Genomic DNA, 26,036 nt, shown 5'->3' on the forward strand with positions numbered 1-26,036 from the left:
ATGTTTTTGTATGTAGTTTGGTGTACTTCAATTTATTTGCTGGCTTCACTGAATTCATGTTTTACGTATTATTGTCAACAGTATATATGCTAGCTCAGCAAAGAAAATACATGAAAACTATTTTAATTATTTGTTTGCTTCTGTTTAGTTAATATGGTAAGTTTATCATGAGGTGTACCACTAATTCATAATGTCAACAATTACAAAATTTACCTTTTCACTTCTGTCTACCTTGAGGGTAAGATTCCCTCCAACACTTTTCTTTCATCTTTTTCAGCCAAACTCCGCTGACTGTTGGATGGTCATCAGTCAATTATTAATGCCAATCAGAACAAGTCATTAGGGAATGATTGCCTGTCAGGTGTTCCCTCCTCCTTTACGGTAGGTCAACTATTCCTGCAGTGGTATAACAGGAATTTCCAGTATCCCAGAAATCCAGTATTTCCAGAAATCCCAGTAATATGGAAGATCAACCTAACTTTTCAAGGGTTTGCAGTGTGGAACATAACTGTTTAAGCTTTGTTGTAATTATGAAACTTTGGAATTCAATTAGATTTTTTCCTCAAATTTTGAAGAAATGACAATAATATTCATTCTAAAACAACTGTTACAGCAATACATTGAATGAGCTCCAAGCACTTCACTGAGAAATATTGCATATATTGCTTTAAAACCTCATAATAGAACATTGTGAAAATACATCTAGCAGTGAGAAAGACAAGTTATAGAGAAATCCTCTAGTCCACTGTTGCAGTCGCCGTGTGGATATTGTCCTGATGAAATATCAACTCTGTTTCTCTCTCTACGAATGTTACCAGACCTTCTTACCTAAACATTATTCATTCAAGATGTAGGCATCATTGGCCAGGCCAGCATTTATTGCCATCCCTAATTGCCCAGAGGGCAGTTAGGAATCAACCACATTGCTGAGAGTCTGGAATCACATGTAAGCAGAATCAGTTAAACTCAGTAGTTTCCTTCACTAAAGGACAATAGTGAACCAGATGAGTTTTTAAGGCAGTTGACAATAGTTTCATGGTCATCATTAGTCCTTTAACTCCAAAGATTTTTGGAATAGAGTGGTGCTGGAAAAGCACAGCAGTTCAGGCAGCATCCGAGGAGCAGGAAAATCGACGTTTCAGGCAAAAGCCCTTCATCAGGAATACAGGCAGAGTGCCTGAAGAGTGGAGCGATAAATGAGAGGAGGGTGGGTGTGGGGAGAAAGCAGCAGAGTACAATAGTGGGGGTGGTGATGAAGGTGATAGGTCAGAGAGGAGGGTGGAGTAGATAGGTGGAAAGGAAAATAGGCAGGTAGGACAAGTCATGGAGACAATGCTGAGCTGGAAGTTTGGAACTGAGGTGAGGTGGGGGAAGGGGAAATGAGGAAATTGGTGAAGTCCACATTGATGCCCTGGGGTTGAACTGTTCCGAGGTTGAAGATGAGGCACTCTTCTTCCAGGCGTCAGGTGGTGAGGGAGCAGCGGTGAAGGAGGACCAGGACCTCCATGTCCTCAGCTGAGTGGGAGGGGGAGTTGAAATGCTGGGCCACAGGGCGGTGTGGTTGATTAGTGCGGGTGTCCCAGAGATGTTCCCTAAAGCGCTCTGCTAGGAGGTGCCCAGTCTCCCTAACGTAGGGGAGACAGCATTAGGAGCAACAGATACAATAAATGATATTGGTGGATGTGCAGGTAAAACTTTGATGGATGTGGAAGGCTCCTTTGGGGCCTTGGATGGAGGTGAGGGAGGAGGTGTGGGCGCAGGTTTTGCAATTCCTGCGGTGGCAGGGGAAGGTGCCAGGACGGGAGAGTGGATTGTTGGGGGGCGTGGACCTGACCAGGTAGTCACAGAGGGAACGGTCTTTGCGGAAGGCGGAAAGGGGTGGGGAGGGAAATATATCCTTGTGGTGGGGTCTTTTTGGAGGTGGCAAAAATGTTGTCAGATGATTTGGTTTATGTGAAGGTTGGTAGGGTGGAAGGTGAGCACCAGGGGGGTTCTGTCCTTGTTAGGTTGGAGGGATGGGGTCTGAGGGTGGAGGTGCAGAATGTGGACGAGATGCGTTGGAGGGTATCTTCAACCACGTGGGAAGGGAAATTGCGGTCTCTAAAGAAGGAGACCATCTGGTGTGTTCTGTGGTGGAACTGGTCCTCCTGGGAGCAGATACGGCAGAGGCAGAGGAATTGGGAATATGGGACGGCATTTTTGCAGGAGGTAGGGTGGGAGGAGGAGCGGGCGAAGGGGTCCTCAGAAGGTGGGCTGGAGTCCTGATTGTAAAAGTAAGCTCGGAGGTGGAGGAAGAAGTGTTCGACGTCACGACATGTATTAAGCTCAGTGATGCGTGGGTGGAGGGGGATGAATGTGAGTCCTTTGCTGAGGACTGATCGTTCGTCCGCAGTGAGGGGAAGGTCTGGAGGGATGGTGAAAACTCGGCAGGGCTGGGAGCTAGGGCCTGGTGTGGGTGTGGAGCTGGGAGTGGGGGTGGAGCCGGCGGGTGAAGGGGTCCTCGGAAGGTGGGCGGGAGTCCTGACTGGAAAAGTAAGCTCGGAAGCGGAGGCGGCGGAAGAAGTGTTTCACGTCACGGCCTGTATTAAATTCATTGATGCGTGGACAGAGGGGGATGAAGGTGAGTCCTTTGCTGAGGACTGATTGCTCGTCCTCAGTGCTTTCTCCCCACCCCCACCCTCCTCTCATTTATCTCTCCACTCTTCAGGCACTCTGCCTGTATTCCTGATGGAGGGCTTTTGCCCGAAATGTCGATTTTCCTGTTCCTCGGATGCTGCCTGAACTGCTGTGCTTTTCCAGCACCACTCTATTCCAGAATCTAGTTTCCAGCATCTGCAGTCATTGTTTTTACCTCCAAAGATTTTTGTTAAATTCAAATGCAACCATCTGCCAAAATTTGAACTAGGATTCACAGAATATTGGAGTTAGTGAGAACTGCAGATGCTGGAGATCATTATCTAGGTCTCTGGATTAATAGTCTAATGATAATACCATAAGGCATTGCCTCCCCCTAGGTTTTACAGTATTGCCTATCTTTATAAAAGAAGAGTTTGGGAGGTTTTGATGCTCTTCCTAACCACATCTATGTCCTGCTGGTACAAAATGTTTCCTGACCTACAACTGAGATAAAAAAAATTGCAGATGCTGAAATTAAAGGTAGACAAACAGGAGGTTGGAAGAACACAGCAAGCCAAGCAGCATTGGGAGGTGGAGAAGTTAACATTTCAGTTACACTTGAAACACTGATTTCTCCACCTCCTGATGCTACCTGTGTTCTTCCAGCCTCCTACTTCTCAATTCTGAGGTACAATGCCAATTCTTTATAGTCGTCATTTTTGGGTAAAGTATGAAAACACGGGACATCCTGTTGGAGACCTTCTACCTTAGATGCTGGGTAACAAAGAAAGAAGGCAAATAGAAGAGGCTAGGTATGCAGGTTGTATCAAAAATCACTTGTGCCCCGTTTTGAGTATGTGGATAGCCACATTTTCAGCCATATGCATAGAGATCTCAAACTGGCAGGCAATGACTGCTTGAGTAAGATTAAATGCTCAAATCAGGATGTTAAAACAGGCTCACAGGTGAAACTTGACACATCATTAAGTTAAACTATTCTTCAGAAGTATTGCAATAATTGCATGCCATTCTTTCAAAGATATTGGAATAAGACAAGATGGTCATCAACTAAATGGCAAGTTGTTACTCACTATTTGTAGGCATTCACTATCATACCAAACAGCGAGGAATTGTCTTCATACTACATTATCTATTTTACGCAACAATTTGATGCAATATAAGGATGGCGTAAATAGGGACAGGTCAACTTGGTGTAAACCTTAAATTTGCATTTTCCATTTTCTTCACTGCTACTTGGCAACTGTTTCTTGCTTTATTACCTCTTCAGCATTGATAAAGGCCACGAAAGGGTTAAGTTTTCTCACATTCCTTTAAAATTCATTTGCATTAAGTTTTCTGTTCACTCAATTTGAATACAGATATAAGAACAATGATACCTGAGTACTTTTAAGGCCATTTTATAACATTTTAGATATAACCTGCATTGGAGCCTTAAGATCAATAATCTCAAGATCAGTACTGAAACAGTGATAAACTTTAAAACTGTTCAATTGTGATTTTTCTAATGTTCTTTTTTTATGAAATGATCTCTGGATATGACAGACATTTTCACAATGCTCACATAACTGTACATATTTTAGCTGCTTCATGCATCAGAAGCTTATTGGCTTGTTTCTGTATTATGTTTTCTATGATCCTATACAGTAAATGTGGCAAATATCTCTGATGTTTACTTTGAAAAAATGACACTGAATGCTCAATAAACATGCACCAATTAGAGAAAATATTAAAGAAGATAGAGAAGGTGAGTGAGCTGGGTCTCTAGTGTAGCTTACAGAAGGTTCATGTGCAATGCTGTGAACAAAAAGCTAGTTTAGGCAACGGAGGTTGAATACAATTGGCTTTTGTACAAGACCTTTGTCAGGACTCAGTCGAATTACTTTGTCCAATTTTAGTCCTCCACATGATGGGTGATATGAGTCTTTGGAAAGAGTGCAGTATTTTAAGATGGATAAACCCAAATCATTTCAGGAAGTGAATCTTTTTTTAATCGGTTGCCCGCTGGTGCAACGAGTGATGGTTCACCAAATTACTTAAATGAAGTCCCAATACATCGAAATATATATTGGGTATATATGATGATGGACAAAATATAACAATTATCTGGCACTGTCTGAATGGAATAAAGATTTTTTTTGGTCATTATTTATAATTTCATATTTATAGCTTTTACATGTTTGGTATATCAAAATATTAAATATTTTTCCTAATGACTCAGTGAGTAGTTGAGATGGACTTTAACGACCATAGATTCAAAGGTAAAGGTGCTACAATTGACTTCAGTGCCTTTCAATTACGGCTGGAAAAAAGTCCTGTTTCTGATTGTTATCCTGTGCACCATATGGATATCAGTTAAAGAAAGGATAAGGTTATGGCACCTGTGCAGTAAAATACCCTAACTAAACTTAACACAAAGGCTCATCTACCAAAGTCCACCCATTTGAATTCTAGTTATCCAAAAATAAATTGCAAGAAACAGTATTGTAGCAACAATGCCAGAATAGACTGAACTATGCATCTCATTTCAACCATTTCAGCAAGAAGCCCTTTCTTCTTTCCTTCAAGAATTGCTCTAATTTTTGAGATTACCATATTACTGACTCTGCAACAAATTTCTGCCCCATGGTTTTGTGCTAATATTGAACATAGCCATTATATTTTCTACTGCATTCTGAAATGTGCTATAACACTTGATATTAACATAATAGTATTTGCCTATGCAAAATTGCAATTGTTACTGAAAGAATGCCCAATCTGACTTGATCTCCGAGACCAGTGCTGAGTATAATATGCAAGCCATTCTGGTGCATTCCAGTTCAACTCAAATCAGCTGGTACGACTATGAAAGCTTAGTTCTTCATCAATTTGGAATTGAACTCTTGGAGGAATCTATACCTAAACCAAAAGGAGATATTGTGAAGCCAAGTGGTGGTTCCGCTCAAATAAACAGGTTTAGCTTAGCTAAACTCAGCCAAGCCAATGTAAATCGTAGCTCTGGTTCATTTCATGTAAACTAATCCTGGGTGGCTGAACTAAACAGGCTATCTCAAAGTCAGGTTGTAATTCAGATAAATGAAAGTTTGTTTGCAGACACAAAACAAACTGAAAGGCTAGTAGCCACACACTGCAGTTAATTTGGTTCTCGGTATATCAAGCCAAAGTAAAGTCTAGCTGTAAACCAGTTATAGTAAACAGAAACACAAACAACCCTAATAAAAATCATACTTAAATATTTACTCCCTAAAGATTGAAAAATTTCAGAAAAGCTATCAGAGAACACTGGCTGCAAAACTTTGCATGGTCTGCCATCCAATTAAAGTATATTAGATGAAGCAGAAAATGCTGAAACTTATAACATGCACATCAACATCTATAACAGAAGTTAGATAGATCCATACCTTATGTGTAGATCTGTTGTCAAAATACACAATTTTGAGAAAAAGATCACACCCTAACTTACCTCGATTCTTGTAGATGTTAGCCTACTATGTATTTTCATTATTTTCTGTTTTAATTCAGATTTCCAGAACTTTCAGTTTGTTATTTGCATAGCTGGGAAAGGCAATGATGAAGTGTTGATGTCACTTGATTAGTAATTCAAAATACTAGGCTAATGTTTCGATGATAAGGAATTAGCATCTCACCATAGTAGAAATCTTAATACAATAAAATCTTGAATTAAAAGCTACCCTAATGGTGACAAGGTAAACAATGTCAATTGTTGCAAAAATACATCGACTTCACCAACATCCTTTAGGGAAAGATACCTGTGGCCCAGACCTGGTGTGGCCTACAAATGTCTTAACTGTCTTCTGAAGTAGCAAAAGTGTCATGGCATCAGGTCAAACATGGACAAGGAAATCTTCTGCTAAATACTGTGTCCTGTCCTCTCCCCAAATGTGTCTGATCAATTAGTACTCCTTCTTGTTGAACCCCTTTGAGAATACATTGAGGGTATCAAGGAGATAGAATGAACAGTTTGGGGTGTGGTACTTCATTGCCCACTAGTAAAATGTGGCTTTGTAGCCTCACTACCGATCAAACTGGCTTAGTCCTGAAGCAGATAGTTACTAGCTGAAAATGTGTTGCGGGAAAAGCGCAGCAGGGCAGGCAAGGAACAGGAGAATCGACGTTTTGGGTATGAGCCCTTCTTCAGGAATGAAGAAAGTGTGTCCAGCAGGCTAAGATAAAAGGTAGGGAGGAGGGACTTAGGGGAGGGGCGTTGGACATGCGATAGGTGGAAGGAGGTCAAGGTGAGGGTGATAGGTCGGAGTGGGGTGGGGGCGGAGAGGTCAGGAAGAAGACTGCAGGTTAGGAAGGCAGTGCTTAGTTCGAGGGATTTGACTGAGACAAGGTGGGGGGAGGGGAAATGAGAAAACTGGAGAAATCTGAGTTCATCCCTTGTGGTTGGAGGGTCCCTAGGCGGAAGATGAGGCGCTCTTCCTCCAACCGTCTGACGATGGAGGAGTCCACCACCAGAGATATATTTCCCTTCCCTCCCCTATCAGCATTCTGAAAAGACCACTCCCTCAGTGACTCCCTTGTCATGTCCACACCCCCCACCAACCCAACCTCCACTCCCGGCACCTTCCCCTGCAACCACAAGAAATGCAAAACTTGCGTCCACACCTACCCCCTTACTTCCCTCCAAGGCCCCAAGGGATACTTCCATATCTGCCACAAATTCACCTGCACCTCCACACACATCATCTATTGCATCCGCTGCACCCGATGTGGCCTCCTCTATATTGGAGAGACAGGCCGCCTACTTGCGGAACGTTTCAGAGAACACCTCTGGGACACCCGGACCAACCAACCCAACCACCCCGTAGCTCAACACTTCAACTCCCCCTCCCACTCCACCTAGGACATGCAGGTCCTTGGACTCCTCCATCGTCAGACCATAGCCACACGACGGTTGGAGGAAGAGCGCCTCATCTTCCGCCTAGGAATCGTCCAACCACAAGGGATGAACTCAGATTTCTCCAGTTTCCTCATTTCCCCTCCCCCCGCCTTGTTTCAGTCAAATCCCTCGAACTCAGCACCGCCTTCCTAACCTGCAATCTTCTTCCTGACCTCTCCGCCCCCAACCCACTCCGGCCTATCACCCTCACCTTGACCTCCTTCCACCTATCGCATTTCCAACGCCCCTCCCCCAAGTCCCTCCTCCCCACCTTTTATCTTAGCCTGCTGGACACACTTTCCTCATTCCTGAAGAAGGGCTTATGCCCGAAACGTCGATTCTCCTGTTCCTTGGATGCTGCCTGACCTGCTGCGCTTTTCCAGCAACACATTTTCAGCTCTGATCTCCAGCATCTGCAGTCCTCACTTTCTCCTCGCAGATAGTTACTAGGCTGGGTCTGGGGCAATGGTGAGACACGCAACAATCTGCTTGACGTTCTCATCAAATTATCCATCAAAGATGCACCCATCCATGGCAGTAGGAGTGCCAATCACGTTATTGTTATGGAAGAGGGTCTTTCTGTCTTCACACTGAGGATACCTTCCCTCATGTTATGATGTGGAGGTGCAAGTGTTGGACTGGGGTGGACAAAATCAGAAGTCACACAACATCAGGTTATAGTCCAACAGGCTTATTTGCAATCACAAGCTTTTGAAGCACTACTCCTTCAACACTTCACTTATCGAAGGAGTAGTGTTCCGAAAGCATGTGATTTCAAATAAACCTGTTGGACTATAACCTGGTGTCATGTGACTTCTGATGTTTTCCCCAAGCTCATCTAGCAAATCCAAACTGGATATCAATGAGACACTGTGGGCCATCAGCAAAAGCAGAATTACACTCACCCATAATCTGTAACCTCATTATCTCAAGCCAGACGTAAGCTCTGCAGTCCTGTGACATACTATCAGAAATAGTGGTGAACAACTAAACAGTTAACACGAGGTGGAGACGCAACAAATAATCCCATAGTCAACACAGACAGTCAACACATCAGAGCAAATGACGGAGTTGAAGCATTCACATTCATCTCGAGTCTGAATTGCCTGGTAGTTGATCCATCTCAAATTCCTCTTGCAGTCCCCAGCATCACTTCCATTCACTTCATGTAACTTCAAGAAGTGGCTGAAGACACTGGATATTGCAAAGGTTATAGCTGCTGTCAATTTTCTCGAATCAGTCCTGAAGATTTGAGCTACAGAAACACCCCTAGCCAATTGTTCCATTACAACTACAACACTGGCATTTACACAACCACGTGGAAAACAATCCAGCTAAGTCCTGTGCTGAAAAGGTAAGAAAAACCTGATGGAAGAGGTTGGAAAAGAGTATAACCAGGATGGGAGGGATCTTTGATTATACTGGCTTCATTCCTGAGGCAGTGGAATATGTAGATGAAGTCAATGGATGGAGGGCTGGTTTTCACGATGGACAGGGCTGCTTTCACAACTCTTTGTAATTTCTTGTGGTCTTGGACAGAGCAGTTGTCATACCATGCTGTGACTGGCTGCTTTCTATGATGCACCTATAATAATTGGTGAAAGTCATTGTGGACATGCTTAATTTCCTTCGCCTTCTGAGGAAGTTGGGGTGTTGGTGGGCTTTCTTGCTTGTAGCATCGACATGGATAGTCCAGGATAGAGTGTTGGTGATATTTACTCCTAGCAATTTGAAGCTCTTGATCATCTCCACCTCAGCACCAGTGATACAGAGAGGAGCATGTTCTCCACCCCACTTCCCGAAGTCAATGACCAGCTCTTTATTTAGTTGAGGGAGAGACTGTTGTCTTTACACCGTGCCACTAAGCTGACTATCTCTTTCCTGTATATTGTCTCATCGTCATTTGAGATCTGATCCACTATGGTGGTGTTATCAGCAAATTTGTAAATGGAGTTAGAGCTCAATTTGGCCACACAGTTGTGAGTGTGTAAGGAGTATAGTAAGGAATTCAGTATGGAGCCTTGCAGGGCACCTGTGTTGAGGGGGTGGTGTCGCCTATGCTTACTGATTGCAGTCTGTGGGTTAGGAAGTCGAGGATCTAGTTGCAGAGGGGGAGCAGAGTCGTGGGTCTCAGAGTTTGGAGATGCGTTTGGTTGGAATTATGGTGATTGAAGGCGGAGCTAAGATCAATAAATAGGAGCCTGATGTAGGTACCTTTGTTCTCGAGATGTTCCAGGGATCAGTGTAGGGCTAGGGAGAAGGCACCTGCCATGGTTCTATTGCAATGGCAGGTGAATTGTCGTGGATCAAGGTAATCTGGGAGGCTGGTAATAAAGTGTCTGGATGGAAAACTTCACAGGCAACAATATCAAGGCTTGTGCTGAAAAGTGCCAAATAACATAGGGTGGCACGGTGGCACAGTGGTTAGCACTGCTGCCTCACAGCACCAGAGACCCGGGTTCAATTCCCGCCTCAGTACTGACTGTGTGGAGTTTGCACGTTCTCCCAGTGTCTGCGTGGGTTTCCTCCGGGTGCTCCGGTTTCCTCCCACAGTCTAAAGATGTGCAGGTCAGGTGAATTGGCCATGCTAAATTGCCCGTAGTGTTAGGTAAGGGGTAGATGTAGATGTAGGGGTATGGGTGGGTTGCGCTTCGGCGGGGCGGTGTGGACTTGTTGGGCCGAAGGGCCTGTTTCCACACTGTAAGTAATCTAATCTAATCTAATCTAACATAGACTGGCACTTGAGTGGTGTAAATGACCATCTCCAATAACAGACAACATAGCCACTGCTTCTAGACATTCAATGGCATGGCAAGCACTGAATCCCCCATTATCCAAACCTTGAAGGGTACCATTGACCAGAAACTGAACTGGACTCACCATATAAATACAGTGACTGCAAGAGCAAGTCAGAGAGTAGGAATACTGCAGTGAGTAACTCATCTCCTGACTCCCCAAAGCCAGTCCACCAACTACAAAACACAAGGCAGGGTTATGATGGAATACTCCCCACCTGCCTGGATAAATGCAGCTCCACCAACACAAAGAAGCTTGACACCATCAAGGATAAAGCAGCCAACTTGATTAGCACCACATCCTCAGTCACTCCATCACTAATACTCAGTAGTAGGAGTGTGTACTAGCCACAATGCACTGCACAATACTAAGATAGCATATTTTAAACCAATAACCATTTCCATGCAGAAGGACAAGGGTAGCAGATATATGGTGTGATGGTACTGTGCCTTTAAGAGATGGATTCTGTCCTATTTCTCTTGTAGAGGGGTATTGTTAGAGTGGTTCCAAAATGTCTCCTTCAAATAGGCAGATGGTAAACAGCTTTGTGTTCTCCCTGAGTGTTTAGACAACAGAATCATGAATGGGTGGAGTCACGGCTCACACAGACCAAGAAGGCTTTTAATTTTATTTTCAATTAGTGAGAAAGTTTCTGCTGGCTGCTGGAGCTAAAAGCTGAAGTTCTCTGCTGCTACAGTGAAGTCTTAGATAATGATAAAAATCAAAAGGGGCAGATTGCTTATTTCTTCTGGAGAGAGACAAGAAGTGAGAATGATAACGGTTTTGCTGAATTGCATTTCTGCCAAAGGGTGTATTTATAGAATGTTGCCTATATTGGAACAGTTGATGATTAGTAGTTAAATAATACATTGATAATACATTGTTAAGTATTTCCATAGAATCAAGTTATGCCAATTCTTCCTTTTGCTGTATTTTAACTGTTTTATAACAATAAAGGTGTGTTTTGAATAAAGCTCAGTGGTAGACCAATTGAGTCATATCTGGAGCACGACACCTTACAATAAAAAAAAAGTTAGGGCCTCGGCTATCTCCACAACACATTTTGGCAGGTCTCGTCTGGTCTGGTCCATAACAATGGGAAAACCAACCTCAGCAAGTTTCCTTCCAAGCCATTCAACAATTTGACTTGGAAATATATTGCCATTCTTTTAGTGTCAATGGGTCAAAATCCTGGAAGTCCCTCCCTAGCAGCATAGTGGGTCTACCTATCATACACAGACTGCAATGGTTCAAGAAGGCAGCTCACCACCACCATCTCAAGGGCAACTAGGGACAGGTAATTAATGCTTGCCCAGCCAGCAACACTCATGAGTGAATAAAAAAGTTAATTAAAATCTTCCGATGTCTTCTTCACATCATACTTTCCTACCTATTTCATGTCATCTGTGAATGTAGCTATTATACCTCATCTCCCTTCATCTAAGATACTGGTGTAATATGTAAAACTTTGAGGTCCCAAAACAGATCCCTGAGAGACTCTATTCGTCATATCCTGCCAAACTGACAAAGACTATCATGTATATTTTGTTTTCTGCCAGCCAGCCAGTCTTCTATCCATGCCAAGCATCATCACCTACACCAAAAGCTTTAAGCTATGATATGGAACCTTATCAATGCCTTCTGAAAGTCCAAGTACAGTACCATTCACTGACTCCTCTTTGCCTCCTCCACTGATGCACAGCGACAGCATTGTGCACCATCTACGAGATGCTTTGCAGTAAATCACCAAGGATCCTTCAAGGTAAAGATAAAGTTGCCATTGTTTCAGAGTTCTCATTAGAAAGACAGATGATTGATAGTGAATTTAACATTAAGGGTAAGATCAAAAAGGTGTTACCTTCATGATGACCCCAGCCAGTACAGGAATTAAACCTGCACTGCTAACAGCATCCTACTTTGCAAAAAAGCCATACTACCAACTGAGCTGACCCACAACATTACAACTGGAGTTACCATTCCAGACAACATGGTGTCCTTCAACATAGGAAATATATTGGGTCTAGATAAACCTATTCCATCATCAGTTTTAATTTCTTTCCTCCAGTGATCTAAGAAGGATAGGCATCTATTGATGAAAATGTTTTAGCTTTATTCTAGTGAAGAAATGAATTTTAGTTTTAGTTAAGACCTAAGAACTTAATTCCATGGGGACTTGGATTCTTTTCTGTGGAAAAGAATACTAAGGAAAAGTGATTCACTTAAAAAAGACCTTAGCTGTGATGGACTGTACAGGCCAGATTTTTCAGAAAAGTGCCTTGCAACTTATTGAGTTCTTTGAAAAGGTGACAAAACAGGTGGATGAAAGTAAAGCGGTTGATTTGGTGTATGTGGACTTCAGTAAGGTGTTTGATAAGACTCCACACAGTAGGCTATGGAGCTTCGGGATCAAAGGTGATTTAGTGAACTGGATCAGAAATTGGTTAGCTGAAAGAAGACAGAGGGTTGTGGTTGATGGGAAATGTTCATTCCGGAGCTCAGTTACCAGTGGTGTGCTGCAAGGATCTGTTTTGGGGCCACTGCTGTTTGTCATTTTTATAAATGACCTGGATATGGGCGCAGAGGATGGGTTAGTAAGTTTGTGGATGACACTAAGGTAGGCAGAGTTGTGGATAGTGCCAAAAGATGTTGTAGGTTACAGAGGGACACAGATAAGATGCAGAGCTGGGCTGAGAAGTGGCAAATGGAGTTTAATGCGGAAAAGTGTGAGGTAGTTCACTTCAGAAGAAATAACAGGAATGCAAAGTATTGGGCTAATAGTAAAATTCTTGGCAGTGTAGATGAACAGAGATACTTTGGTGTCCTGGTGCATAAACCCCTGAAAGTTGCCACCCAAGGTTGATAGGGCTGTTAAGAAGGCATATGGTGTGTTGGCGTTTATTGGCAGGGGATTGAGTTTTGGAGTCACGAGGTCACGCTTCAGCTGTACAAGACACTGGTAAGGCCGCACCTGGAGTATTGCATTCAGTTCTGGTCACCGCATTATAGGAAGGATGTGGAAGCTTTGGAAAGGGTTGAGAGGAGATTTACTAGGATGTTGCCTGGTATGGACAGAAGGTCTTACAAGAAAAGGCTGAGGGAACTGAGCTGTTTTTGTTGGAAAGAAGGAGGTTGAGATGTGACTTAATTGAGACGTATAAGATAATCAGAGGGTTAGATAGGCTCTCACTGTCCACCCTTTCTCCTCAGATGGTGAAGGCTAACACGAGGGGACATAGCTTTAAATTGAGGGGTGATAGATTTAGGACAGATATCAGGGGTAGTTTCTTTACTCAGAGAACAGTAGGGGCGTGGTACGTCCTGCCTGCAACAGTAGTAGTCTCGTCGACTTTAAGAGCATTTAAATGGGCATTGGATATACGTATGGATAATGATGGAATGGTGTAGATTATATGGCATCAGATTATTTTCACAGGTTGGCACATCGAGGACCGAACGCCCTGTACTGTGCTGTAACATTCTATGTTCTATGTAAATGTATACAGAAGCATTGTTCTTACATTGAATGCTTTTAGCCTTTCAGGATCCATTCCCTCAGAGTCATTGATCTTCTCACTGTCTTCATGGTCATCATGATCGTCATCGTCATCGTCCCCACCTCTGCTGATTGACAGATCTTCTGGACAACTTCCTGAAAGCTCATTTCTGCTAGAGTCGTAACTTCCTGAGCTGTAAGGTGGAGACTGGAATGAAAATAAAAGTCATCAGATTTAATTAAAACTTTTAAAGACGAAATCTTTTTTATGATACTACAGTAATAGATAGATATTCTAATCAAGTTAAATACATGATTTTGACAGAGTTAGTTTGGCAGGTCCTGATTTTACAAGGTATATACAGTACTTAAGAGTCATTTTCATGAACTATTACTGCTATGTAACTGACAGAAGAAGCTGCACTCTAAATTTAGATGTTTTAATTTTTCATAGTGTGATGCTCTGATGACAATGGTAAAGTCAATGCAAAAGTCAAACATAGGAGGTATAAAAATGAAATGAACTAATTTTCCCAATGGCTCCACTACTGAAAATGGCTCAACCAAATAAATTAGGAAAGTACTGTGTTGAACCTCCTGACCGTGTTGATTTTGTCACCTTAGCTAAATTAGTGGTAAGGAAGTGGCAGTTAGCCTCAGTGTGAGACAAAGGAGGGGAATAATTGTTCAGATGGTCCATTCCTGATCTCCATCCAGAAGCCAACACGGGAGTGTTCAGTGGTTGCTGTGTGAGGGTAGAATCATGAAATCTCTTAATGTCAAATAACATATCTAAGCTACTGACTAAATTTACATGTGAAAAATGGACATTTCACTAGGAGATTGGACCAATGTGAACAGTTAATTTGAAAATTTGAGGAAAAAAATAAAGTGGGATTTAGAAGGAAAATATTTCTTGCAACACAAAATCTAAACATAAACAATTCTGAAATACAAACAGGAAATGTTGGAAGTTAACAGCAGGTCACATCATAATTTAAAGAAAACCAGGGTTTAGTGATTCCAATGAAGGGAACTGTTACAATGTTAGCCATTCTTTCATGTGCTGTTTTCAGTTTATACACAATAGTACATTTTAAAGAGGAACAATCAAAAAAGTATATCACAAAGCATTTCATATCCATTGGATTATTGCTTCTCTTTTGGTAAATTTTGTAAAAGTTTGCTTTGATGAAAATGGCTATTATGAGGATGAAAGAACAGTTGATTAGTTTACAGTGTTGCTTGAAACAGTGATTTCCCAGAGGAAAAAAATCATTGCTCATCTGTAAATAGTGAATGGGAGCTTTAATAGCTGTATGGAAAAGTGGAACAGCATATTGGTTATCAGTTTAACATTGTATCTATGGACAAAACCTTAACCTTAGTGTATTACTCTCTCATATTTAGCACAGGTTATGTATTCACGTGAATAGGAATTTGAAACACCAACCTACTGAGACTTTTGATCAAGCAGAAAATACACAACAAAATGGCATAAATGATATCAAAAAGTATTTATTGATCCTTTGCTTGATGTTATCAAGGGTCTTCTTGCTCATTTGTTAAACAGAAACAAGTTCTGTTGTACCTACAACTTTCACAAGAACAAAATGAAAACCAAAATAACTGAGGATGCAGTAAATTAGAAACATAAACGACATTGTTGGAAAAGCATTCTGAGGAAGGATCACTCAACCCGAAAAGCATTAAATCTTATTTCTCTGCACAGATGCTGCCAGACCTGCTGAGATTTTCTAGCAATTTCTGTTCTTGTGAAACAAGAACAGTATTGACAACATATGATAGATGGAAGTGATTTGCTCTTTGTCAAGCTGGTATGTTGTTCTACATTACTGGAGTAGAAATTTATCATTGCTATGCCCACTTATTAGGTATAACAGTGGAGTCAAACATATCAGTTTAGAAGTAACAATGCCTGTGCCCAATCTTCTCAGGGTTGGTCTCTACTACCAAATTTATGGGCTCAATATTTATAGGAGCCCTTTATGTCATACTTCCCTACTCAAGATTTTTCAATGATCTACTTAGCTACTAAACAAAATTATGCTGGAAAAATCCTTCCTGTGGACACAGGAGTACTACTGAAAACCATGCCTCCTTCCTAGGGCACACCTGCAGCAGAAGCCCAAATTTGTTTTCTGTAGGTAAAGCAGCCCATGGAAGACACCAGCCGCATATCAGTACTTCCAGAAAGTCGAAGGCAGAAGTGAAATGTAGTGGCCATCACTACGAGAATGTGCTGGGGAAGCTGAAAGGTCTGAAGGTGGAGAAGTCACCTGGATCAGGTGGACTACATCTCAGCATTCTGAAGAAAGCAGCTGAGGAGTCTGTAGAGACATTGGTGTCAATCTTTCAGGGATCACTGGAGTCAAGGAGAGTCTGAGATGACCGGAAAATAGCTGATGTAACAACCTTGTTTAAGAAAGGAAGGAAGCAGAAGACAGGAAACTACATGCTAGTTAGCCTGACCTTAGTTGTTGGTAAGTTTTTAGAGTTCATTATAAAGGATAAGATTTCTGTGTAATTGGAAGTGCATGATAAAATAAGGCAGAGTCAGCACAGCTTCATCACGGGGAGGTCATGCCTGACAACTCCATTAGAATACTGAGAGGACAATAATGAGCAAGTTAGACAAAGGAGAGTCAACGGACATCATCTGCTTGGATTTCCAGAAGGTGACACAATAAGACGAGAACCCATGGTGATAGGAGCAAGGTACTGGCATGGATAAAGGATTGACTGACTTGTGGCTTGCGAAGGCAGAGGACAGGGATAAAGGGGTCTTCTCTGGATGTCAGCAGCTGACTAGTGGAGTTCCATGGTGGTCAGTATTGGGACCACAACTATTCATATTATATATTAACAATCTAGAAGAAGGAATTAAGGGCATAGTTACTAAGTTTGCAGATGACACAATGATAGGTGGAGGGACAGGCAGTGTTGAGGAAGTGCTGACGAATGACTTGGGGCAGACTAGGTCAGTGGGCAAAGAAGTGGCAGATGGAATACAATGTGGAATAATATGAGGTTTTGCACTTTGGTAGGAAGAATAGAGGAATAGACCATTTTCTAAACAGGAAAAGACTTCAGAAATCTGAAGCACAAAAGTACTTGGGACCTATCTCAGGATTTCCTTAAGGTTAACAAGCAGGTTCAGTTGGTTTCTAGGAAGGCAAATGCAATGTTAGCATTCAGTTCAAGACAGCTTGAATACAAGAGCAGAGATATACTGCTGCTGCTATAGAATGCTCGAGTCAGACTGTATTTGGAATACTGTGGGCAGTTCTGGGCCCGATATCTAGGGAATTATGTCCTGGTATGGGAAACAGTCCAGAGGAGGTTTCCAAAACCGATCCCAGGCATGAAGGGTTTGTCATATGAAGAGCAACTGAGGTCTCTGGTTCTGTCCTGATGGTGTTTAGTAGGATAAGGGTTGGATCTGATTGAATCATACAGAATATGAGAAGGCCCGAATAGAATGGACATGAAGACGATGTTTCCACTAGTCGGAGAGACTAGGATCCAAGGCCACGGCCTCAGAGTGAAGGGATGACCCTTCAAAACTGAGAGGAGGTAGAACTTCATCAGCTAGAGGGTGGTGAATCTGTGGAACTCATTGCTGCGAGGAGGCTAACTAAGATTGAATGGCACAGCAGACTCAATTGCTAAATGGGTTAATTCAGCTGCTGCATCTTATGGTCTATGGAAGAACAGCAAGTTTGGCAACAATCCCTTATTATTAAGGTGAGGTTCCAAGACCTATTATTATCAATCCAGAGACCTCTTGCTTCACACATGTCAACCAAGTCTAAACCAATTCTTACTGTAACTGATAATGATTGTGTCTCAACAATGTCAATTAAGTAGGAGATAACCATGGAGACTTAATATGCGTACATCCGATTGAATAACATGAAGTGTTATTTATTGAGAAGTATATTATCTTTGCTTGCCTAAAGACAAGGTCCTTTGAAGCAAATTATATTTCATGACTTGTGAGTAGCATAAGCACATTTGGAGTGGTTATACCTACTTTTTGAATCACCCTGTTCAGAGATGTTATTACACAACCCTGGAGTAGGTAAGACCTGAACCCAGGCCTCCTGTGTATCACTGCACCACATGAGGCTCATTTTTTGAAAAAAAAGTTTGCCATTTTGCAAGAGATTCCTCTTTGCCTTGATATTTCTTTTCAATTGGTACAACAGTCAGTGTGCTGACTCTTATTCTCTTGTTTCTTTGAAGCTTCAAATAATCCACATTTTAGTTCCTTGTAACCATCACCAGTATTTGAAAATCAATCATCTGACAACAGTGAAACTGTGTTTCCCTCTTATTCTCCATTACTGTGTACACTCAACGGCTTTTAAAAACCCAAGTTTTGCATTACTTCATTCCCATTTTCTAATGCATCTTATCTTTGTTCAAACTCTTGTTAACCTTGCTGGTTGGAATTTTGGACCTTCAGCTGTTCTCATAGCATTAATAAAAATGTTGCTGCTTTGCAAGTACAGTAGTTTTGCAAAAAGGCTGCTATTTTATATGAAATATGCATATATTATCCAAAGTGAAGTGCCGTGTTTCATTGTTACAGCTGTTGTTTGGTGCATGGTCTCTTCAAAGTATGGAACCCTTTTAATTTTTTTGTGAAGCCACTGTTGTATATACATTACCAAACATAGGACGACTTGTGAGCATCTATAAAGTACAAGCATGCACCTTAGAAGGAACGTAGTGTTTGTTGATTGCAAATTGTGAACTTAATGATCAATTGCTCACTATATATTCTTTTTATTCTTTTACTGTGGTGTTGTCAACAAGGTTTACAACAGGATAAAACAGAGTTATAACAACTATAACAGGGTTAGCTGTCGCACATGACACTGTTATGGATCAGGTAAAAACCCTCATCCAATTATATTAAGAAGATAGCCTCAACCCAAATTTTTTGTATTTTAAAGGTAAGTGTAGGGCATTAAATTCCAGATGAAATTAGATTGGTCAAACTACACAACAGTTAAAATACAGACAAAATAAAAAAAGAACAACTAGATTAACAATAACTCTATTGGAATGCTGAACACAATAATATTTATGTAAACTACTAATTAAATATTCCAATATAGCAATATCCCATAAAGACACCCTTGGCAAATTCAGTAAAATAGTTTGTCTCACATGCAATTCCAGCAGCAGGAGGACAACCTCAGCTTTTAGCTGTAACAGAGAGTGGGATAAGAACTTCACATCCACCCCAGCAACTGCTGAAAGGTAAAACAAAAACTCTTGGTTCTGTGGGCGCTTGACCCCATCTATTGAGATTGCTTCTATTGTTCTAACCTAAAAAAACCCAAGGCTTCCCAAACTGTTTACTTTATTGGCTTTGAGCAAATTGCTTGGTACCTCTATCTCAACCTTTCTTCATTTAAAAAAAAGGACAAAATGCACTTCTTAAAGCCATAGGATCATCACAATGTGAACAATAAAGTGCCCGGCATGCGAGGTGCATGATTTGCAATCACTAAAAGTGGAAAATCTGGCTCCCAAGTTTTTCACATGTACTCCTAACGGATGAGATTTCCATCATGTGTACATAAAGGAAATTTGGGTGTAGAGGTCAGTATTCCTAATTTCTCACTCCTTTTCCAGTAACCTCATCAATTAGCATTTCAAGATAAATCCATTTTGAACTCAAAAGAATCAAGGCTGCAACTAAATTCATTCTCTCATTCAATCTTTCGAAAGTGAGTTCTGAAATTGTGTACACTGGATGACTAACCTACATTAACAGGTTCAGTGAAGGCTTGCACATGACCCTAAGCAATAGAAGACAGGAAGGTTAATTTCATGGTCAATGAAAAGCAGGGGGATCAAACAAGTTCAAATCATGAAAGTTTACAGCTTAGCACTCCCTTGTTTAAACACTCTCACCAAGAGACATCTGATAAAGAGTTAAATTTTTAAGACCTAATCTTGGGCAAATCCAAATGCTCGTTTTATCTCAAATATACTACAACCTATGGTGATGCAAAATATTATTGACTTATCCCACGAACTACAATTACATGCAAGTTTTCCGGCTCATTGCTCTTTATTGAAGGAACCTGCTGTTGTCAATGACGGAGTCATAATTTTAGGTGTGGTAAAACTGGATTTGATCCAAGGTTCAAAATCCTTATTATAGACATTTCAATAGAGACCATAGACAATCACAGTTCAAAATATTATGTAATAATTAGATTCTTCATCATACCATGTTCCAGGTGACAGAAAATGCCTCAGGGATCAGTAAATATCTTTCTTTAAACTAGGTTTACATGAACATTTATTAAAATCTGAGAAAAACTAAAGTCATTTGGAGACGAGGGAAACTCCACACTGGCTGGAATCATAAAAGCCACAAAAGAAAACAATCACAATTGACAGAAATCAATTTTCTCAGCTGCAAGACAACATACGAGATGTTACTCAGAACAGATATTTTCTAATCATCATGTTCAGAGATGTTATTTGACGCCTGTGGAGCAGGTGGGACTTGAATAAAGCTCACCTGGCTTAGAGGCAAGAACACTGCTACTGTGCCACAAGAGCCCTTGTGCCTAATGACAATGTTCTAGCTATTTCTTAATGACCTTAACTTCATGTTAAGGCCAAAAGTGAGGACGCTCACTGATGAATGCAGTCCTCAGTTCCTTTAAAAACTTGCTGGATAATAGATTAGATTAGATTAGATTAGATTAGATTAGATTAGATTAGATTAGATTTAGATTAGATTTTTTTTAGATTAGATTACTTACAGTGTGGAAACAGGCCCTTCGGCCCAACAAGTCCACACCGCCCCGCCGAAGCGTACCCACCCATACCCCTACATCTACATCTACATCAACCCCTTACCTAACACTACGGGCAATTTAGCATGGCCAATTCACCTGACCTGCACATCTTTGGAGTGTGGGAGGAAACCGGAGCACCCGCAGGAAACCCACGCAGACACGGGGAGAATGTGCAAACTCCACACAGTCAGTCGCCTGAGGCGGGAATTGAACCCGGGTCTCCGGCGCTGTGAGGCAGCAGTGCTAACCACTGTGCCACTGTAATCTACCAGTTTACAGCAGGGCAACTTTTAGGCTTGGGCTGAAAGGCATCAAGCAACATTTATGCTAACACCACATATGCAGGCAGTGACTTATTCCAACAAGAAAGAGCCTAACTACTTCCCTTTGACATTCAATAGCACAACCACTATCAAATTCTATTAATATCCTGGTACCATCATTGACCAAAAACTTTAAGTCACCTAGAGACTATCACCGCTTATCAGGTCTGAAGCTGAATATTTTACAGGGAGTGAGTCAAATCCTGAACTCACCAAATGCTGTCTTACAAAAACTTACAGAATACTAATGGCCTGGACAGAGTGAATGTTGGGAAGATGATTCCATTGGCAGGAGACGCGACGTCCTGAGGACACAGCCTTAGAGTAAAGGGAAAACTCTTTAGAACAGTGAAAAGGAGAAACTTCTTCAGTCAAGAGAGTGGTGAATCTGTGGAATTCACTGCCATGGAGGGCTGTGGAGGCCTGGTCACTGAGTATAGATGAGTTAGATGAGTTCTTGATTGCCAAGGGGATCAAAGGTTACAAGGAGAAAGCAGAAAATGGGTTTGAAAAACCTATCAGCCATGATTGAATGGTGGAGCAGAATCAATGGGCCGAATAGCCTAATTTCTGCTCTGATGTTTTATGATCTTATGTCCACCAACTAAGAGGTGCATGTTAGAAGCCGGATTGATCTTCACTTGCTTGGATAAGTACAATTCCAATTATACACTACAATCTCAAGGACATCATGGCCAAAGCAGCACACTTTCAAAATGATGCCAGAATATGATGACATTTTGTTTGTTGTCTACAGCAGATCTTATTCTTACACATCTTATAATCGTTCTGCTCTTCTAAACCTCAATTCTAAGTCTATCAGAATTACAAACAACATTTTCTTATATCTACTTTAAGTTTTAAAGATTTACGACCAACGAGCCTCGATTGCTGATATTGGGACTGCAAGCCTGACCTCCTCACAGAAACCTGGAACAGAGGTCTGACCAGGGTGGGAACAAGACCTGATCGCTCAGTGACTCAACATTGAGGAAGCCCAACCAAACTGGCTGTAAGATCCACTGGAGCTTTTGTGAATGACACTGTTGCCTAGAACCCCATTGGACATACTGACTTACCTTGCCGATTCTGGAACTGCAAGCCCAGATGCTGTCCGGCCTCTTGCAGACCTGATCTCCTGATGGCATGGTAACCCAGAACTGAGAGCCATCCAGCATGGGAACAAGATCCGACCTCACGGTGACCCGACTCGAGGAGGCCTGTCCGAACTGGCCACAAGTTGCCCTGGAATGCCAAAGGCCACAGTTGGAGCACAAGACCCCAATGGGAGAAGCAGACATCCCTCACTGACATCCAGATTGACTAGGCGCAGCCACCTACCTCGGAAACATGGGAGATGTGCTGGACTTCAGGTAAGTCTGAAACTTTGGGATTTCAAGATCCCCCTATCCAGCATAATCCTGGCAAATGACCAAGTCATGGAGAACAAAATGGATGAACGTAAATCTAGACTCCGCTTCCAAAGGGAATTCAGAGACTGCTGTGTGCTCTGTTTCACAGAGACATGCCTCACTCCTGTTAGACCTGACTGTACCTTACAACCTGAGGGTTTCCCACTTCCTAAATGGAATGCTTGGCATCCTTACACTAAATGGTAAGGTTCAAGGGAGTGTTGCTGAACAAAGAGACCTTGGAGTGCAGGTTCATAGCTCCTTGAAAGTGGAGTTGCAGGTAGATAGGATAGTGAAGAAGGTGTTTGGTGTGCTTTCATTTATTGGTCAGTGTATTGAGTACAGGAGTTGGGAGGTCATGTTGTGGCTGTACAGGATATTGGTTAGGCCACTGTTGGAATATTGCGTGCATTTCTGGTCTCATTCCTATCGGAAAGATGTTGTGAAACTTGAAAGGGTTCAGAAAAGATTTACAAGGATGTTGCCAGGTTTGGAGGATTTGAGCTATAAGGAGAGGCTGAACAGGCTGGGGTTGTTTCCTCTGGAGCATCAGAGTTTGAGGGGTGACCTTATAGAGGTTTACAAAATTATGAAGGGCATAGATAGGGTAAATAGACAAAGTCTTTTCCCTGGGGTCAGGGAGTCCAGAACTAGAGGGCATAGGTTTAGGGTGAGAGGGGAAAGATATAAAAGAGACCTAAGGGGCAACTGTTTCACACAGAGGGTGGTACGTGTATGGAATGAACTGATAGAGGAAGTGGTGGAGGCTGGTACAATTGCAACACTTAAAAGACATTTGGATGGGTATATGAATAGGAAGGGTTTGGAGGGATATGGGCCAGGTGCTGGCAGGTGGGACTAGATTGGGTTGGGATACCTGGTCGGCATGGAGGGGTTGGACCGAAGGATCTGTTTCCATGCTGTACATGCCTATGACTCTATAAGTACTGAATGCTATAAACTCTCTTGAGACAGAATAGCCCAAAGTCTTGTTAATTGTAGCCGGTGACGTTGAGCAGGCCAAACTCCTGATGAGGGACGTTTGCCCGAAACGTTGATTTCGCTGCTCGTTGGATGCTGCCTGAACTGCTGTGCTCTTCCAGCACCACTAATCCAGTATTTGGTTTTCAGCATCTGCAGTCATTGTTTTTACCAAACTCAGGACCGTGCTACCAAAATACCATCAACACATCTCCTGTCCCAACAAAGGACCGAACATCTGTGACCATTGCTATATAACCATCAAAGATGCCTACAGCTTCATCTTCCATTGGCATTTTGGAAAATCAGATTACAACGCAGTGCTCCTCCTTCTGATTTACAAGCAGAAATTGAAGCGTGAGGACCCAGTAGAGAAAGTAGTGTAACGTTTGTTTGAGGCAATGGAAGAGCTTCTATGGGACTGCTTAGAGTCAGTGATTGGTCCACATTCAAGAATACAGCTGACAGCCTATGCCACTACTTCAGTATGCCACTATTCCTGAAGAAGGGCTCATGCCCGAAACGTCGATTCTCCTGCTCCTTGGATGCTGCCTGACCTGCTGCGCTTTTCCAGCAACACATTTTCAGCTCTGATCTCCAGCATCTGCAGTCCTCACTTTCTCCTATGCCATTATTACAGACTTCATTAGTAAGTGAGCAAGAGACAGCGTGCCAAAGAAGTTAATCCGAATGTTCCCCAAGTGGAAACATCTTATGATCTGGGAGATCCACTCCCTCTGAAGTCCAGGTCTGAGGCATACAAGTCGGACAACTGTGACCTATACAGGAAATTTAAGTAACCTCTGTAAGGCCAGAGATGCCAAGGGGCGATATCAAACAAAGCTTGAGACCCAGACCAAACACACTGACACCCGCTGTTTGTGGCAAGGCTTACATGAGATAATGGGCTACAAAGTGATGTCAAACAGAATCATGGTCAACAACACATCCCTACCAGATGAGCTCAATGCACTCTATGCTTGCTTTGAACTGATGATCAATGCAAATATGTCATCTATCTCAACAGCCTCGGATGCACCTGTACCCATGGTCACCGTGGCGGAAGTCAGATTGGCCTTCTTGAAAGTGAACCCATGAAAAGTGACCAGCTCAGAGACAATCCCTGGCTGTGCACTCACATCCTGTGTGGACCAGCTGGTGGGAGTATTTACATACATCTTTAACCTCTCCTTGTTATGATCTAAGTCCCCACCTGCTTCAAGAAGACCATGCTCATTGTGGTGCCAAAGAAAAATTATGCTACATGCCTCAAATACTACCACCTGATGGTTCTGACCTCCATAATTATAAAGTGCTTTGAGAGGTTTGTCATAACACACATGAACTCCAGCCTACCAAATTGCCTTTATCCTTTGCAATTAGCCTACCGACACAACAGTTTCACAACAGATGCCATCTCCCTGGCCCTACACTCACCCTTGGAACATGTGGATAAAAAGAATACCTACATCAGGCTCCTAATTATTGACTACAGTTCCACCTTCAACACCATAATTGCAAACAAACTGACCTCTAAACTACAAAACTTAGGTCTCAACTTCCCCTCTCTGTAACTGGAAATCCTCGACTTCCTGAGCCACAGACTGCAATCAGTAAGAAAAAGTATCAACTCCCCCAAAATAATCCTCAACACCAGTACATCACAAGGTTGCAGTACTCCTCCCTACTAATCCTTATACACTCAAGACCGTGTGGCCAAATTCCGCCCCAACGCCATTTACAAGTTTGCTCATGACACCACCATTGTAATTTGGATCTCAAACAGCGATGAGACAGGATAATGGAAAGAGATCAAATGCTTAGCTGCATGGTGTAAAGACTACAGTTTCTCCATCGACGTCAGCAAAATGAAGAAGCTGGTCACTGACTTCAGGAGGCAGAGTGGCGCCCCTGTCTGCATCAATAGTACTGAGTTGGAGATGGTCGAGTCTGTCATGTTCATGGCAATGATGATCATCAATCTGTCCTAGTCCACCCACATTGATGCGATGGTCAAGAAAATACAACTATGCCCCTACTTCCTCAGGGTGCTAAAAACATTCAGCATGTCCACAAGGACTCTTACCAATTTTTATACATACACCACAGAAAGCATCCTATCTGGGTGCATCACAGCTTGGTATGACATCTGCTCTTTGCAAAACTGCAAGAAACTACAGAGAGTTGTGAATAGAGCCCACTCTATCACACGAACCAGTCTTCCATCCACTGACTCCACCTGTATTTCCTGCTGCCTCAGGAAAGCAGCCAACGTAAGTCAAGACCTTTCCTACCCCAGCTATACACTTTTCCACTCTCTTTTGTTAATCAGAAGGTATAAAAGTTTGAATACATGTACAAACAGATTCAAGAACAACTTCTTCCCCACTGTTATCAGACTTTTGAACGGACCTTTCAAATATTAATTCTGATCACTCTCTCTGCACCTTCTCTGTGGCGGTAACACTGTATTCTGTGCTTGGTTCAGCTACCCTGATGTACTTTGTATGGTACAGTCTGTTGGTATAGCATGCAAAACAACACTTTTCAGTGTATCTCAGCACATGTTCCAACAATAAATCAATCAATCACTTAATTGGCATGGCACTGACCATCTCCAACATTCACTCCCTT

At 42.2% G+C, this 26,036-nt stretch overlaps 1 protein-coding gene across 5 annotated transcripts in view; it reads right to left on the bottom strand.

Moving 5' to 3' along the window:
- Positions 1-26,036, bottom strand: part of nol4lb (nucleolar protein 4-like b) — a 366,154-nt gene that overhangs the window by 59,869 nt on the left and 280,249 nt on the right. For all 5 annotated transcript variants that reach the window (XM_072556794.1, XM_072556795.1, XM_072556790.1 and 2 more), the window contains one exon: positions 13,855-14,037. In XM_072556794.1, coding sequence (XP_072412895.1) covers positions 13,855-14,037 — 183 coding nt within the window. The remainder of the gene's footprint in view (positions 1-13,854; positions 14,038-26,036) is intronic.

The sequence above is a fragment of the Chiloscyllium punctatum genome, chromosome 37 (assembly GCF_047496795.1).
Source record: "Chiloscyllium punctatum isolate Juve2018m chromosome 37, sChiPun1.3, whole genome shotgun sequence".
In the NCBI taxonomy this organism is placed as follows: domain Eukaryota; kingdom Metazoa; phylum Chordata; class Chondrichthyes; order Orectolobiformes; family Hemiscylliidae; genus Chiloscyllium; species Chiloscyllium punctatum.